This window comes from Rhipicephalus microplus, chromosome X (assembly GCF_043290135.1).
Source record: "Rhipicephalus microplus isolate Deutch F79 chromosome X, USDA_Rmic, whole genome shotgun sequence".
NCBI classification, from domain to species: domain Eukaryota; kingdom Metazoa; phylum Arthropoda; class Arachnida; order Ixodida; family Ixodidae; genus Rhipicephalus; species Rhipicephalus microplus.
In genome coordinates this window covers 25,741,011-25,756,302 of record NC_134710.1, presented here as the reverse complement: position 1 = coordinate 25,756,302, position 15,292 = coordinate 25,741,011, and the positions used below count along the sequence as shown (strand labels likewise).

The following is a 15,292-nucleotide window of genomic DNA, read 5'->3' as shown; positions in this document are numbered from 1 at the left end:
ATTCAGTGATCTTGCCTGACGGAATTTGCATTGTTTTTTTGTTTTTCATATATTTGAGTGGGGAATTGAACCACGGCAAACTGGATCGCTCAGTAACCGTTATAGTGGAAATATAGGTTTTTCATCGCTCAACACTCTTTGTAAAAAGGCACTAATTTTCTTCAACATTTCTCTGGGAGAAGTCACTGAAATATCCTTCACAAAAAATACCCCATTCATTATTAGTTGCTTCATAGTTACCTCGGTCCTAAAGCATTATTATTTTCTAATCTTCGATGATGGTGGCAGCTGATACATGTAAGTAGCAGAAACAACTACGTAATCACTCAAGGGAGTTGGATAAGAGAGAGAAGTCACTTTATTAGGGTGATTTGTTAGGAATAGATCAAGGAGACTTGATGTATTAGTTGTCTAGCATGTTCCTGTAGTAATAACTCGCGATAAGCCAAAAGTTGGACAAGAATTCATAAAGTCACTTTCAATGCTTTGTTTAGCTATTGTTAATGAGAAACCAGCCCAACTGATACTAGGAAAATAAATTACATTGCAAGATTAATTATGCATTGCTGTATCTTTCAGTAAGTAAGCAAACTGCTTAGTGGAATTCATCAGTAAACGACACATAAGAGTCAGGAGGACAGTAGCAAGTTCCCATAATAACGGGTGAGATACGCTACAACAGATGAATAACAGCTCTAGACGAGAAGGAATTTCAACCACGCGCCACTGAAGTTGACAGTGGGTGGCAATCACTACACCGCCACCTCGCTTGATATCCCGGCGAAAGATGTTAAGACAATGTCAATTCACTATTTAGGATAGATGAATGTAGGCATGTTTCTGTCAAGGTTATAATGTCAGAGTTGGTGGTTTCGATTAAGTTTCACAATGTGTCTCATTTCTGAGACTTTTTAGGTTAGTATAGATTATGGACAAGTCCTCTAGATTATCACGCTGCTGCTTAAGGTTGCTGCCTTCTAGCTATGATGTTTGTGGTATAACTTTCTGAGTAGCATGGCCAAACACATGAGCACGATTATTGATAGTAAGCTAGTTGTGGCGTAGTTTGTATGGAGCAGACCTATCTTTTGCAAATTCTGCCACATTTTTACGTGCTATTCTGGTGTTGTGCGAGTAGTCTTCAGAAATGCTAATTCCTGAATCCTTCAGCTTCCTTGGACATGAAAGGATCTGTTCTTCATCCTTATAAATGTTGAGACATACTGTGATGGGCCGTTATTGAGACATACTGTGATGGGCCGATTTTTATTTTGGCAAAAGCACCCTAACCAATGTGCTCTCTCAATGTCTCGGGGTTGTATGGTGATGCTAAGGTTAGTTTCACAGACACCTATCACTAGCTTCTCACACTGTGCCCACATCTCACATTCAGCGTCAAAGATGCCGAGAATACAACATTATGTCAGTGTAATCTGTCTTGTGAATCATCTATCCTTGCTTCAAGGTTTGCGAGTGTAATCTGTCTTGTGAATCATCTATCCTTGCTTCAAGGTTTGCGACACGGTTTGTGATTAGTTAAGTCTTTGTGCAAAGGTTTCCAATATATGTAATAACTTGTTTTATTGAAGAACAGTCGCTTTCAATTTTTGATAATCATGCTCTATCTTGAAGAGTGGTTCTTCACATGGCATGAATTCTTGTTTTAAAGCTGACTGAATGTCAGCATTATGTTGTGTATCGCCAGATCATGTATTCGCAGGACGAAGGTTTTCTTCTACATTGCCAAGAAGAAACAACTGTAACGTGAACACAATTATACGCAATCACAAGACACTGGCCAGGGCATGGCAGTACTACTAGTACTACGCGAGTGCGCGTTGTGAACAGGGATAAAAATTTTTTTTTTGTCTGCATAAAAAGCAGTCGAGGTCATTTAGCGCAAGTCATTGTAGCAGTACCGCCATGTCCAATGAAGATAGCAGCGGATCCCTGAGCTTTGTAACCTCGCGGTGTGGCGTCACCGCAGATGCGGTTCCTCGTAATTCTTTGAACAAAGTCTTGGTGATGGGTGGGACAGATCAGATGATTGTTTCGGAGCGCACGAGCACCGGACAGTAGGCGTCAGAATGCCCCCTGATTAGGCAGTGCACTAGGCTGGTGAAGTGTAGCGCGTTGATTCGTGGAGGACCTGAGTCGACAGCACTGAGATTCTGGAGGCAGCACAGGGCACTTCATGGCAAGGTGTCTGGAGTAATAGACAGCCGATACATCTGCACAAAGAGCAGTCGAGGTCGTTTAGCGCAGGTCTTGGTAGCAGTACTGCTATGCCCGTGCCCTTTCTAAAGCATAGGGTTGTTAGCGTACATATATTGTATGATAGTTTCAGGTGAGAGCAGTTTTCGCTCATATTGACAGTCTAGGAACTCTTGGAAACTCATTCTTTTAGGAAATGCTTCATAACAGCATGCTTCTATGTGTCCAAATCTTGGATGTAAATACTGTAGGAACTGTGCCAGTCATGCGCCGCTTCTCAGAGACGCGTAATGGCGTTTAACATTGTGAGCGACTGCATCCAGTTTGCAAGATACGCTACGCGTTCTCTCTTTGCAAGCTATTCTTTCACAGTTTCTCCCTGTTTTTTTTAAACGTATTTATAGCTGAGGAAGATACCACTGCAGGCCTTTGACAAAGCACTCGTGCTGAAACACCAAGGAGCTTCATTTGTGTGAATGCTTTGCTCTCCTTTGAAGGAAAGAAGTGTACAATATAAAGACGTTTTTTTTTTTTTTTGTTATACACAATAATAAGGAGATCTAACAAATAGTCATGCCAAGGAAAGTATAGGGTACGTTACATGAGGTTATTGTACTGTAAATATATGAAAGAAAAGGGGATGAATAGATAACTTGCCATGGGCAGGGAGAGAACCTGCGACCTTTTAGAATAGTGCGTTGGATGCTCAATGCTCCTAATGTCTTTTAACTAAATTTAAAAGATATAGTGAAAGCTTATAAATTTTGTACATAAGGAAATGCGAGAGCTTACTTGGGATGCACATTGAAGAACAACGGCTATTTGGGCTAGTTGGTTAAGTTACATTATAATAAGGGTTGCAGCGTAAGCAAAGATGTGCTTAAAGGAGGTTCCTCGCCTTCCGTTCGCTTTCCTTTTAGCACTTTCGTGCTTGCGCTGCAACTCTTATTTTAATGGGATGCATATTGCATGGAAAGATTTGCAACAGAAAAAACACTAAAAAAAAATTCATGATGCAGTGTTTCATTAATTTTTTTCAAATTGGTACATATTAAGAGAAACTGAACTGTTCCTTGCCATATCTACAGGAAGTGAGCTTCATTTCTCAAGTCAGCGCTATCCCCCTTTGCTGCTGCTAGTATCCGTAAGAGTTCCCTTTTCTTAGGGGCCAGAGGAATAAAATCATGTCATATTGACCTGCCAAGTCTTTTATTTAAATGCAAATCCGTGTCACAGAGTGGTATACAGTAAAAGCTTGTTAGTTTTAACTCGAAAGGGACTTCAGAATTGTTAAAATTAGGCAGAGTTCGAAGTAGTGCACGGGTGCTAGAATAAACTGACGGTAAGTCTTTGAACTCGTAATTGCTAACTAGGTGCTACTAAACGTTTGTGGTTGGTTATTGCATAAATTAGGTTCATGGAGCTCTAAAATGGAACACATTTTACTGAACAGTCTGTGATACTCTAGAAGCAAGCAATGACATCCATTGATGGGAGTAGTGAGCCTCAATGTGAAAACATATGACATGCCACTGTTTATGCTCTAAAATACGTTTATCTACATGCCAGAGTTATCAACAAACTCCACATAGTTAAGCCACAGTTAGGACATTGGCCATAATTAACCAAGTCAAGGCGAAGGGATGTCCTATTCTGTTGCCTCAGAATAGGACACACTTACAATACGCACTGTTTTTTATTGACTGGTGAGGAGCATCCTCTGTGTGGTAGATGTGGCGAAAGGCTTACTGTTCAGCATGTCCTGTTGGAATGTCATGAACCTGAAGTTGAAAGGATGAGACACTTCCCTTTAGCATATAAACAATGCATACTGCTTCACTAGTCTCTCTTCCTAGGTAGAGAACCACTATTTAGCGCGAAATCTGCTTTCTCGAGTGATGTCCGCATGCACAACATTATCTGCCCTAGTAATCGTAACACTGCCTCCCTCGAGAGGCAGTAGTTGCGATTTTTATTTGTATTGGCACATGTCTCCTGGACCTTGTACTGAAGGCCTTTGTGAGGCTGGTGTGCTACTTCGTATTTCATCAATTAGAAGTTATGACGCTATTTTTTAGAATTTGACATTCCCTGCTCATACAATTTACCCCACTACAGCAGCCATCATAAATTTAATTTATAGTTATTTTGAAGCATTCACAGTTTTGATTTTGAAGCTTCTCTACAGCCACTGCATGAATCATAAAGCCATACAACAACATTACCACAATTTTGGTGCTCTTTGGCCAAACCTTGGCCCTTGTGCCACTAAATGCTATACATCATCATCATCAGAGATAATGCAATCAAAATAAGGGTGATCAGTAACTTGCTTTGGCTTTCTGTCTCTTTCATTGCCACTCGATAAACATTGCTTGCAGCTTGACCAAGAGCCTGCGGCGGCTGCATTTTCGGTGGAGGTGAAAATGCTGTAGGCCCGTGTGCTCAGATTCGGGTGCCGGTTAAAGAACCCCAGGTGGTCGAAATTTCCGGAGCCCTCTACTACGGCATCTATCATAATTATATGGTTGTTTTGAGACGTTAAACTTCACGTATCAATCAAATCAAATCAAGCTTGCCCAAGAGCTTTAACGTGGCACCTGAATTCTTATCTGCGAAGAAAGGCTGCTGATTCATTGGTTTTCATCTCTAGTAAACTTAGTTTGGTTTGGTGCTCCAACACATTGTAATTACTCAGGGCCAACTTCTATGAAGAGCGATGAAAACCAGGGGCTCCCAGTTTGAATTGTGGATACCAATGCATTCGAATCATTGGGAGTTTGCCCCCATGAAAATACATGGGGCTATGTCGGGACCAGGGTGTCAGTTTGACTTAACGAGCTTTTACTCTCTAATAAAGGCTCGTACACTTTTACTACCATTAGTGCTTAAATTTGTGCTGTGGCTATGTAAAATAATTGTGCATACCACTTATTTATTTATCTATTTGTTGTTTTTTTAGGAATACTGTAGGTCTTGAGAAGGCCTAGGCAGGAGGGGAAAGGTAAAAACAAACAGTAAAAAGTGTACAGGTATCAAAGATAATATACTGACAGTAAAATGAATCTACCAACAAGTAAACAAACACTGAAAAATGTGAAACAATGAAATAGAATATACAGAATGAAAGTATCATGAATACATAGCTATCTAATTAATGTACAAGGGTATCTGTGCAAGGCCAGGTTTAAGATTTTTAAGTCTCGATTGATTGATGTGTGGGGTTTGACATCCCAAAGCCACCATATGATTATGAGAGACGCCGTAGTGGAGTGCTCTGAAAATTTAAACCACCTGGGATTCTTTAACGTGCTCCTAAATATGAGCATATGGGGCTGCAGCATTTTCGCCTCTATTGAAAATGCAGCCGCTGCAGCAGGGATTCGATCCCGTGACCTGCGGGTCAGCAGCCGAGTACCTTAGCCACTAGACTACGGCGGTGGGGCATACTTAAGTCTCTGATGTTGCAGTTCAATCTTTGAGCACTGTGCACCGCTTTAGATTGTCGTAAAGGAAACTGTAGATGCCGAACACAGTGATGTCAAGTGAGTGCATCGATGCAGCTCAGTCGATCCGTAATAGCATTGCTATCGTAATAAAAAAAAAAGAAAAAAAAAAGCAACTGGAAAAATGACTAATAAAACAGAGTGGGGGAAAAAACTAAAAGAAGAAATCAAAAATAAGAAATAGTAAAAAAGCAAAACTAAAAACAATGTAAGAAAACTACGTGCAAAAATTTTGCATTATGTTTAGACACCATTGTATCTATAAAAAATACCAAAACCTTGAACAAGTGAGAGACCTTGCTTGGTGTTGTCTTGTGTTTTGAAAAAAACGTGCTAAAAATAAATATACATATAACTTGTCACCTTTAGGTGCTCCTTCAGGGGATTTATGCCAGTTGTTTTCTTTCTTTTTGCAGAATTGGTGGATTCCCTTTGGATTGCTCGCATTCTCGTGTTGCGGTGTCAGGTAAGGCAGCACTTCTCCTTGAGTGTCATACTCATCTAACTACCATTATAGGTGATTTGGCGTGTCTCTCCCATGTTTGACATATACAAGACCATCTTGGCCTTACTTTCAAGGGAGCATCAACACGAGTTGGAGGCGTCACAAAGTTTACATCTTTCTTCTCCCTGAGATGCAGTGTTAATGTTCTCCACAAACTTGAACCAGCAAGCATGTGCAAAATATTTCAGTTCAACTCAAAAGCTTTCTTTTTTGCCCAGAATCTGCAAGCCAACCCCACCACAGCGAACATTACCATGACAACTTAGTTTGCCGGGTTTGCTGACTTAGCGTCCTGCATGCAGTCTAAATTGCTGCTGGAGTCACTAAACTGTGGTTAACTTTTTGTTTTTTTCAATTCGCCATGATGCAAAAGGCATCTTTTCAGCAGTCCGTGTCCCCTCAGCATTTGCCGGGACATCAACATGTCATCTGCTCATCATTCACAATACCTGTTTGTCCACTCGCAGGTATTTACCTGCAAGTGGTTCTTCCTCCTCGCACAGTGAAGAGGAGCAGTCAGCCAGGAGGAGAGACGAGCAGATGAACGGAGCATAGCGAAGGAAAGAACGAAACACATGAGGGCATTTTTTTTTTTGCCATCAAGCATGTGCAACTGCACTATCACGGCACTGTTTCGAAGAATTGTCACAGCTAGGCGTTCGTTGTAGACTCATGCACAACTGCAACACGCCAACTAAATTTCCTCTTCTGGGTGGTTTAGGGGCTCTTTAAAGTCAGTAGTTCATACTCGAATATATTAGAAAAATATTCTATTTGACTCATACTTAGCTTTGATTATTCAAATTCACTTTGAAATTGAAGATTTGATATTTGTGCACCCCCAATATTGAGTTGTATAGTAGTAGCTTTTATAGCAGATGAGAAAAGGTTCCCAGTATTGGTAAATACACCTGAGGCGAAGCAGGAGCTCAATCGCTGAGAGCTGGTGCTATTCTTTTGCAGAGATTCGAATGCCGCTGATCTGGAAAGACACAGACCACTTCAAGAACAAAGGTGACTACCGCCGGTTTGCTGTTTTCTGCCTGCTGAAGATTGGCACTGAGATCTACGACACTGCTATGGTCAGCAACGTGGACCGTAGTATGACTGATGTCTCCTTTGATGACACAATCGTTTTGTAAGTTGAACTGGTTGATTTCCAAGCATATGTCTCTGGCTCTTTGTTTCTCCTTTATTCGTAAAGGGTCTCCAAATGAATGTGATGTGTTCTAAGACCACAGGATCGATTTCAAACAATTGAACTTTGAAATTTTTGTTCTGGTTTTTTCAGTACACTACGGCCTTCAACTTAACTATCTGTGTGTATGCAAGTGTACGTGCATGCATTTGTGGAGCAATTTAATACTTGTTTTAGTTTTACTAAAGGCAGTCAATACTAACATATAAAAATCTTGAACCAGGCAGAGATGCAATCATGTATTTTACGAATATTGTTGGTAAAAATTTTTAGTTCATACTTTCTATATTAACAAGTTCTTTATACAGTCGATCATAATTTATAATTATTAGGCATCTGTGTAGGTTATTTGAGGCCATAATTCTTATGTGAACGAGTTGATATAACGGTCAGTCATAGTAATTTATAATTATTCGGTACCTACCGTATTTACTCGTGTAATCCTTGCACTCGCATAATTCTCGCACCCCCTACATCGCCCAAGAAAAATACAATTTTTCCTCGAGTAATTATCGCACCCCCGAAAACTGCCCAATAAAGTCGTCTGCTCGTTCCAGCCACTGATGATGATAGCGCGCGCCATCGGGCACCATCTCTTAAGCATCAAGCGTACTATTGCACGGAGATTCAATCCAATCCAAGCGGAAGTGGCCAGTGCGCGTTGCGGCGTGTTTTGTTTGTTGTGTCGGTAATCTTGGCACGTTATGAGGCGATACTGAAGCTACAGGGCTGCTTGAAGTTGCAAGTGACGGATCATGCACTAAACAATAGCAACAGGGCCGCCGGTAGGCCCCTCGGCGCCTACGAGTTTTGTGTTCGCTGCTGGTGACGGCAGCTGAAAGCCACCAAGACGCGTTGGGTCTGCTGTGTGCCTAAAACTGAGATTGATGGTAAATTTTATTTCTTCAGAAGGAAGCTGCGGACGATTCTGTGAAATAGCCATCAGCCCAATACTGACGTCCTACGCTTACCTTTTGAGGGCTTCTGTTCAGCGACGAACGCTACCGCTACGCCTGCAACGCCCACAAGCTTTGCGTGTGGTATTCTAATTCTCGACTATTTGCTTCCACTTTTTGTGTCTCAAATAAATGTTGTCTTGTGTTGAAGCTCTGCTTTTATTGTAGAGGTAAGTTCTAATTAGTACTTCTTAAAGCTTGCTGTAACTTACTGGTGTAAGAATCCTGATTTGCGGCTGCTTTGTTTTCTTTTTTGCTCTCTACGTTTTCGTGGAAAGTTTTCCCCGCGTAATTCTCGCACCTCCCAACTTTGCATCGATTTTCCGGCAAAAAAGGTGCGAGGATTGTGCGAGTAAATACGGTATATAAGTCAGTGAATGTCAACTTCATGTGAAAAGAAAGTTATACTTTTTTATATCTTTTTTATGCTGTATTACTTTCATGACAGTATAAATACAAGCTCACAAACACTCTTGTCGTTGTCTTCGGCAGCTGTTCAACCTTCTGAATTTTCAGCAGTAATAAACTGTGATCCCCTGCCACCTATTGCAGCAACAACATTCCACCTGGCTTCGAGTTCAAGCTGGAAGTGTACAGCCATATTCTACAAGATGACCTCAGCATGGCGAGCACACCACGAAAAATTAAAACGAAGATCACCAATTCAGTCAGCCGAGCTATAGGACGCAAGCTGGCTGCATCACTGGTCAGTTGCACTGCAAAATTTCTTAAGCATGCTCACTACTTCCTTCGAGCCCCATAGTGGAGTTTGAAAGGAAGGCAATATTAATCACTGTTATATTATCACTGTTTTTTATTACAAAAATGACATACTTGTAGACAAAGAACTTGACCGACAGTTGCTACAGCAGCATAAATCATAAGTGCTAAGAAAAATGCAGTTTCAATGCTCATTTCAGTCTCTGTCTGAAGTTTGAACATTGCAACACTTGAAGCATTGGCGTACCTTTGGTTAATGTTGGCTTCAAGTTCTTATCCTGCATTAACCTTCGACTTCACCATGTGTTGACCTTTAAGCACTCTTTATTCATGCTGCAAGCATTTGAAGTGACCTTTAAGAGCCTTTCACAATTTTACCTACTTTACTGTGAAGCCACCAAGTTGGTGTTGCTTTCGCTACTCTAGAAGAACATGCTCATATGCCCCTGCCTGTATCGTATACTATTCGGCTTTGAAAAAAGGTATCAGTATCTTTCCTAGAGTTGAGAGTTTTCAAACATTGCTTTAACAAAAAGGAACAAGAATGGCCATCAAGTGAGCGAAACATGGCGCCACTGATTGACATGTACGTCTGGTGTACAATATTCATGAATTGAAACATTACAATTTAGAGATACTTGATACACATGTGCCTTTGTTTTCACCACCTTCAGTCCATATCATTTACGTAATATCGATTCAAACATTTTCTATCTGAGCCAACATTACCTTTATTAACCCGATTTGTACCGACGTTCCAAAGTGATCTTGAGCGATTGCGCATGTCAGTCGTTAACTGAAAGTTTTGATATTTTGTTTCTTTCACCAGTGAGCATTGTACATGCTATTTTTTCGTGGTAAGCGAGTTGAGATACTTATGTAAGCTCTCAAACAAATTTAAATTGCTCGTGGCACACACACACCTGCACCAAGATGAACATTACTAGCATGTTGATATTGCATTAAGTTTCATTGGTGTTATAAGACTTACACATCTAATGGAGATCATTCAAATTAATGCTAAAGTATTCATACCTACTGCTATTCAGAGTTGGCAGTAACGTGACATTTTGTGGCAGAAGCTTTGCATATGGCATTTAGCTGTTACCCTAACAAAGGCAGAAGCTCAAGGGAAGACGGAAACTTAAAAGTTGAAAAATCTTTGAACGTGGTGTGTTGGTAGAGCCAATATTTCGACAGGTGGGCTTGTCTCCTTCTAGGCAGGAACTGTCTAACTTAGCTCGTGTAAGTGTATGCTTGATACTTTTTACCAATGCCAACATAGTAGAGGAGAGGGCTAGTGTGAAAACGTAGCTGGGGGGGGGGGGGGGGGGGAGAGAAAGAATGAAAAGACTGCGGGGATACTGAGACAAGTTGGTTTGGTTTCTCTCATGGAATCATGATTGTCTATAGTAAGCACCACCTCAAAAGGAATATCTCATAGTTGACAGGGCAGTTGGAAATTTTTAGAAGAAAGGTCGAAGTCTCACTGGTTTTCTTTGTATATCTACTATATAGGGTGGATTCAAGAGCACCCTTTGAGGCGTTTATACCTGTAGGTTGAATTGTCAACAATGTTGTAGTAAAAGTGGCTTTTTGCTTCACAGCCTATGATTGCATGTGTCCTGTCAGATGATTTGCTTTGGGTTTTAACTGGCAGCATGCTGTACATTTATAGATGCATATGAGTAGGTGTAGGGTAATTTATTCTCAATCAGAAAGTCACATTTAGTGTTCAATTCACCGCTTCCACTAAAACATGTATGGTAGTATATGTATGCTGTTGTGGTTGTGCCTAGCTGGATTTAGCCTACATGCAGCAAGGGTGCGGCTGGTTAACTGGCATAGAACACTTTTTTTTTTTAAATCTTGCAAAATAACTTGCGTGCAACTCCAGCAAACGTAATGTGTGAGTTAGCACTTCTAGATTGTGTGTACTGCGGAGAAAGCTATGTGCTTCCACTACTTGTGCACTGACTGATGTTATTACTTACTGGGTGCCTTAATGCGCATATTTAGCTTATGAATTTTTTAATAGCCTAATTGCTTCTCTTATCCTTTGCAGAAAGAGGAGCTGAACTCCTTCGAAATGTAAGAAATTTTTCTGTGCATGCTGTGATTTTGTGTTTTCTATAAGCATGTATTCTTTATACTTGTATTTACATTTTTAGTGTAGTAGGTTTACGTATTTTAAGTTTGGTTGCCTTCCATCATAATACAGTGATATATTACTTGAACTAGCATCACACAAACGAACTTAACATGATAGGGCACTGATCAGATCTTTTACAGTACAACTGTATTCCAACTTAATTTATCACAGTTCCACTGAGAAAACAGCCCTGAAGAAATTTCATTGCTGAACTTTTTATGATATATCTTGGACTTCTGCTTTGTAACTAGTCAGTTACAAAGCAGAATGTTTCCTATAGTATTTCCTATAGTAGAATGTTTCCTTTAGAATGTTTCCTATAGTATTTACTTTACTCAGTTTAGATGCTATATCAACCTGTGGCACATTCACATAAAATAAATCTCATCTAAGCATATGTCTCAAAAAAATTCTTGTTGCATATGATCAGTGAAGGTGTAATGACAACATAGAATATGATAGCATGAAATGAGTGCGTGCTGGATAATGTCCACGTTTTTAAAGGCAACCATCATTGTTGGAAAGGGTAGAAGTAATGCAAAAATGTGGATTGTATTTATTAGCTCATCTTACAAAATTCTTTTTGATTACGAGGAATGTGCACATATCAGCAGACTACACATTCATTAATTACCTCTGAGGAACTGCGTGCGATTTCCTTGCACTCTGCACAGAAAACACAAAAAAAAAATGAGCTTTTATTTTGTAGCATATAGAATAAAACTAAGGAGCAGCTATTGTTGTGGCTTTTTTTGCACACAATTTAAAATGTGACAGAGTGTTTTGTGTTAACGTATACAAAAAAAAAAAAAACAATTATGCACCAGTCGTCGCATGCAAGATACATATAAGCAACCTACTTGTGTATATCATATGACTTCTCATTTTCCCTGGCGCCGCCGTGGTGGTCTGGCGGCTAAGATACTCGGCTGCTAACCCGCAGGTCGTGGGATCAAATCCCGGCCGGGGCGGCTGCATTTCCAATGGAGGCGGAAATGTTGTAGGCTTGTGTGCTCAGATTTGGGTGCACGTTAAAGGACCCCAGGTGGTCGAAATTTCTAGAGCCCTCCACTACGGCGTCTCTCATAATCATATGGTTGTTTTGGGACGTTAAACCCCACATATCAATCAATCAATCTCTTTTTCCCTGAGTAGATTGTGCTGCAACTTGCCATCATTCAGCTTTGGACACTTCATTGTTACGGAGATTTTTCATCACATGTGACAGAGCAGCTGCCTTTCCTGCACACCAGGCATGCTCAGTTTCAATATTGCCTTGACTGTGGCCTAGAAATTTGATTATGTATATCCTAGATTACATATAACATTTCAGATTCTTAGGGAATGAGGATGCCATAAGTTAGGATGTCCTATAACATTTCAGTATAAACTGGCATCGGGTTGGTCATTAAAAAGGGAATTATAAATCTTTTTAATTTTTCTTTTCAGTATAACAGCAGAAAAATATTTCCGCACGAATGTAGAGTTATCTGTGAGAATGACAGCTGCCTTTTGTTCGTCATATTTCAACAAAGAAATCTAAATTGGCTAAAAGAAGACACTCAATATATTTTGGCAAGAAAACTACAAAACTGTCTTTTTTTGTCATCCTAGCCACCTACCATGGCATTCAAACACATTTTTATTGTTTGAAAATATGGGCTGCCGTTCACATCTTATGTGTAGGCTTTTGGTATCTAAACTTCCTATTTTGCAATGAAATTTCATATAGATTCTGCATACATATCATTGTCTGACCCTTGTTCAAGTACATCACATACAGCAGCTTTACAGAAAAATGTTTGGATGTAACAGTAGTTGAATTTGAACAGTTAAAGAACATAGGGGCCATGGGTCATGAAATTTTGCTTTTTATTGTTTGACTTGCAGAGGGCCAAAGTTTCAGCTAGAAGCTCATGCTACGCTACGACTGAATGATGCTGATGACAAGGCCCACACCTACGATCTCACCATTGAGAACCTGGAGAATCCACAGCATCAACTACCTCTCTTTGGGCACTTCTGTTGCAAACTGGCTGTCGTGCCAGATTGCACCCATGAGGAGCAGCTGTCGGGATACCTTAGTGTTGTGCAGGTAAGAACACTGTTGGACTCACTCTTGCAGGTGTAAACACCATTTGCATCGCAGAGATGTTGATTCGCGACTACTTGTGTGTGCGCACCGCACAGTCGTGACGTGCAATCGTTAGAGCAGTACAGGTATGTCAGTAAGTTCTAAGGCAGTGCAGCTTTTTCTTGAACAAAGACATCGACAGTTCTCAGGAATAAAAACTGTGCAAGTTATTTGAAGAATTTGCTATTTACAGGTGTAGACCTTACATCAGTGAATGCAGTAAGTAATGCTCAAGAAAGAAGCGGTACATCTTCACTACTAGGCACAAACAGTGTCTTGGTATATGTGGTTTACTTGGTGGTGACTGCATATATGTAGCCTTTCACTAAATATAAACTTTGTGATTGCTATTCAGCATTTGTGTGTGATGTCCTATTGTCCTATTTAAAGGTGCTGTTTTTTTTGCCTATACAGTAAAAGCTCGTTAATTCGGATTTCACGGGACCGGAAAAACTGTCCGAATTAACCGAATGTCGAATTAACGAATTAACAGGGAAAACAACATTTAAAATCAAGCTGCAGAAGTATACCTTTATTTGTTGAAGTATTTTGTAATTGTCATCTGTGTTTTCACGCAGATTCCGGCTGACATCACAATTTTTCTTAACTGTTCTAAATGGCCAACAGCACGCAAGCTGTCGGGAGTGTTCAGGCAAGCGTCCTCTAATATTAACAGCGCCTCCGAGACTTCCCGTGAGGTGCGATAAGGTCGCGGCTGTATCTCCTCGCATGATTCTTCTTCGTTATCGTGGTCTTCATGGGCGCCCGTGACTTCATTAATAATCTCTTGATCGGTCAGGAGACCACTCGTGGCGACACCATGATCAATCGCGATGTAGTCCTGAAAGGTCACATCTGTGGGAAGGACAGCATCGAAAGTCGGGTAGTCATCGTCGGTGGACTCGGCTGACACCTCCTCGATGCCATCGTCAGCTACTGCTGCATGCTCGGGCCTCACAAAACCGCTGTGCCGAAAACAGTTGGGGATGACTTGCTGCGGAGTGTTTTTCCACACGTGGGCGATGATGTGCACTGCGCCGAGTAAGTCCACTTGATACAACTTTCCAGCTTCTGAGCATAGGATCATTCGCTCTAGCAGGTGCTTGCGGTACTTCGACTTCACGTAGTGAATGATACCCTGGTCCATCGGCTGAAGAGCAGACGTAGTGTTGGGCGGCAAAAAAACTACTTTGATGCTCTTCAGTTTGACTGTACAGTTATGGGCACTGCAGTTGTCAACAACCATAATTATCTTGCGGTCCTTCGACGTGAAGTGTCGATTCAACTGCTACAGCCAGCCGCGAAAAATGTCCAATGTCATCCATGCCTTCCTGTTCGCTGTGTACTCGACAGGAAGGCTTTTGACGTTTTTAAAACAACGTGCCTTAAGCGCCTTCCCGGCAACGAGTAGTGGCAGTGGCAAGCGCTCCGTGCCAGTCAAATTGGCGGCAAGAAGCACAGTTATCCTTTGCTTACACTTCTTGTCACCAATGCACGCGTCCCCTTTGAAAGTCACCGTCTTGTCGGGCAGAGCTCTGAAAAATAGAGCAGTTTCATCTGCATTGAACACGTCACGTGTTTCATATGCGGCGATGTGCTCCAGCAGCTTCACATTTCTCCACTCGGTGGTCACACTTTCGTCAACACTGGCCTTTTCTCCGCACACACTCCTGAAGACAAGTTCGTGTCTGTCTTGAAACCTCGCAAACCACCCTTCTGACGCTTTGAACAATTTAATGTTCATCATTGCAGCGTACTTCTCACCTTGCGCCATGATGAGAGGTCCGCTCAAAGGCAGATGCGCGTTGCGACAGTCAGTAATCCACTGGAGCAAGGCTTCTTCGAGCTGGGGATGAGCTGCGGTTCGCAACCGCTTTCTAGAGGCATGAAACTTCTCGCTTTCGAAG

The 15,292-nt window shown here is 41.2% G+C and overlaps 1 protein-coding gene across 3 annotated transcripts in view; it reads left to right on the top strand.

The window, feature by feature from the left end:
* The window catches only part of LOC119175737 (rhotekin-2), a 169,755-nt gene that overhangs the window by 125,800 nt on the left and 28,663 nt on the right, over positions 1–15,292 (top strand). For all 3 annotated transcript variants that reach the window (XM_075882004.1, XM_075882005.1, XM_037426688.2), the window contains exons 3-7: positions 6,137–6,186; positions 7,189–7,363; positions 8,932–9,085; positions 11,165–11,190; positions 13,142–13,346. In XM_075882004.1, the coding sequence (XP_075738119.1) occupies positions 6,137–6,186; positions 7,189–7,363; positions 8,932–9,085; positions 11,165–11,190; positions 13,142–13,346 (610 nt within the window). The remainder of the gene's footprint in view (positions 1–6,136; positions 6,187–7,188; positions 7,364–8,931; positions 9,086–11,164; positions 11,191–13,141; positions 13,347–15,292) is intronic.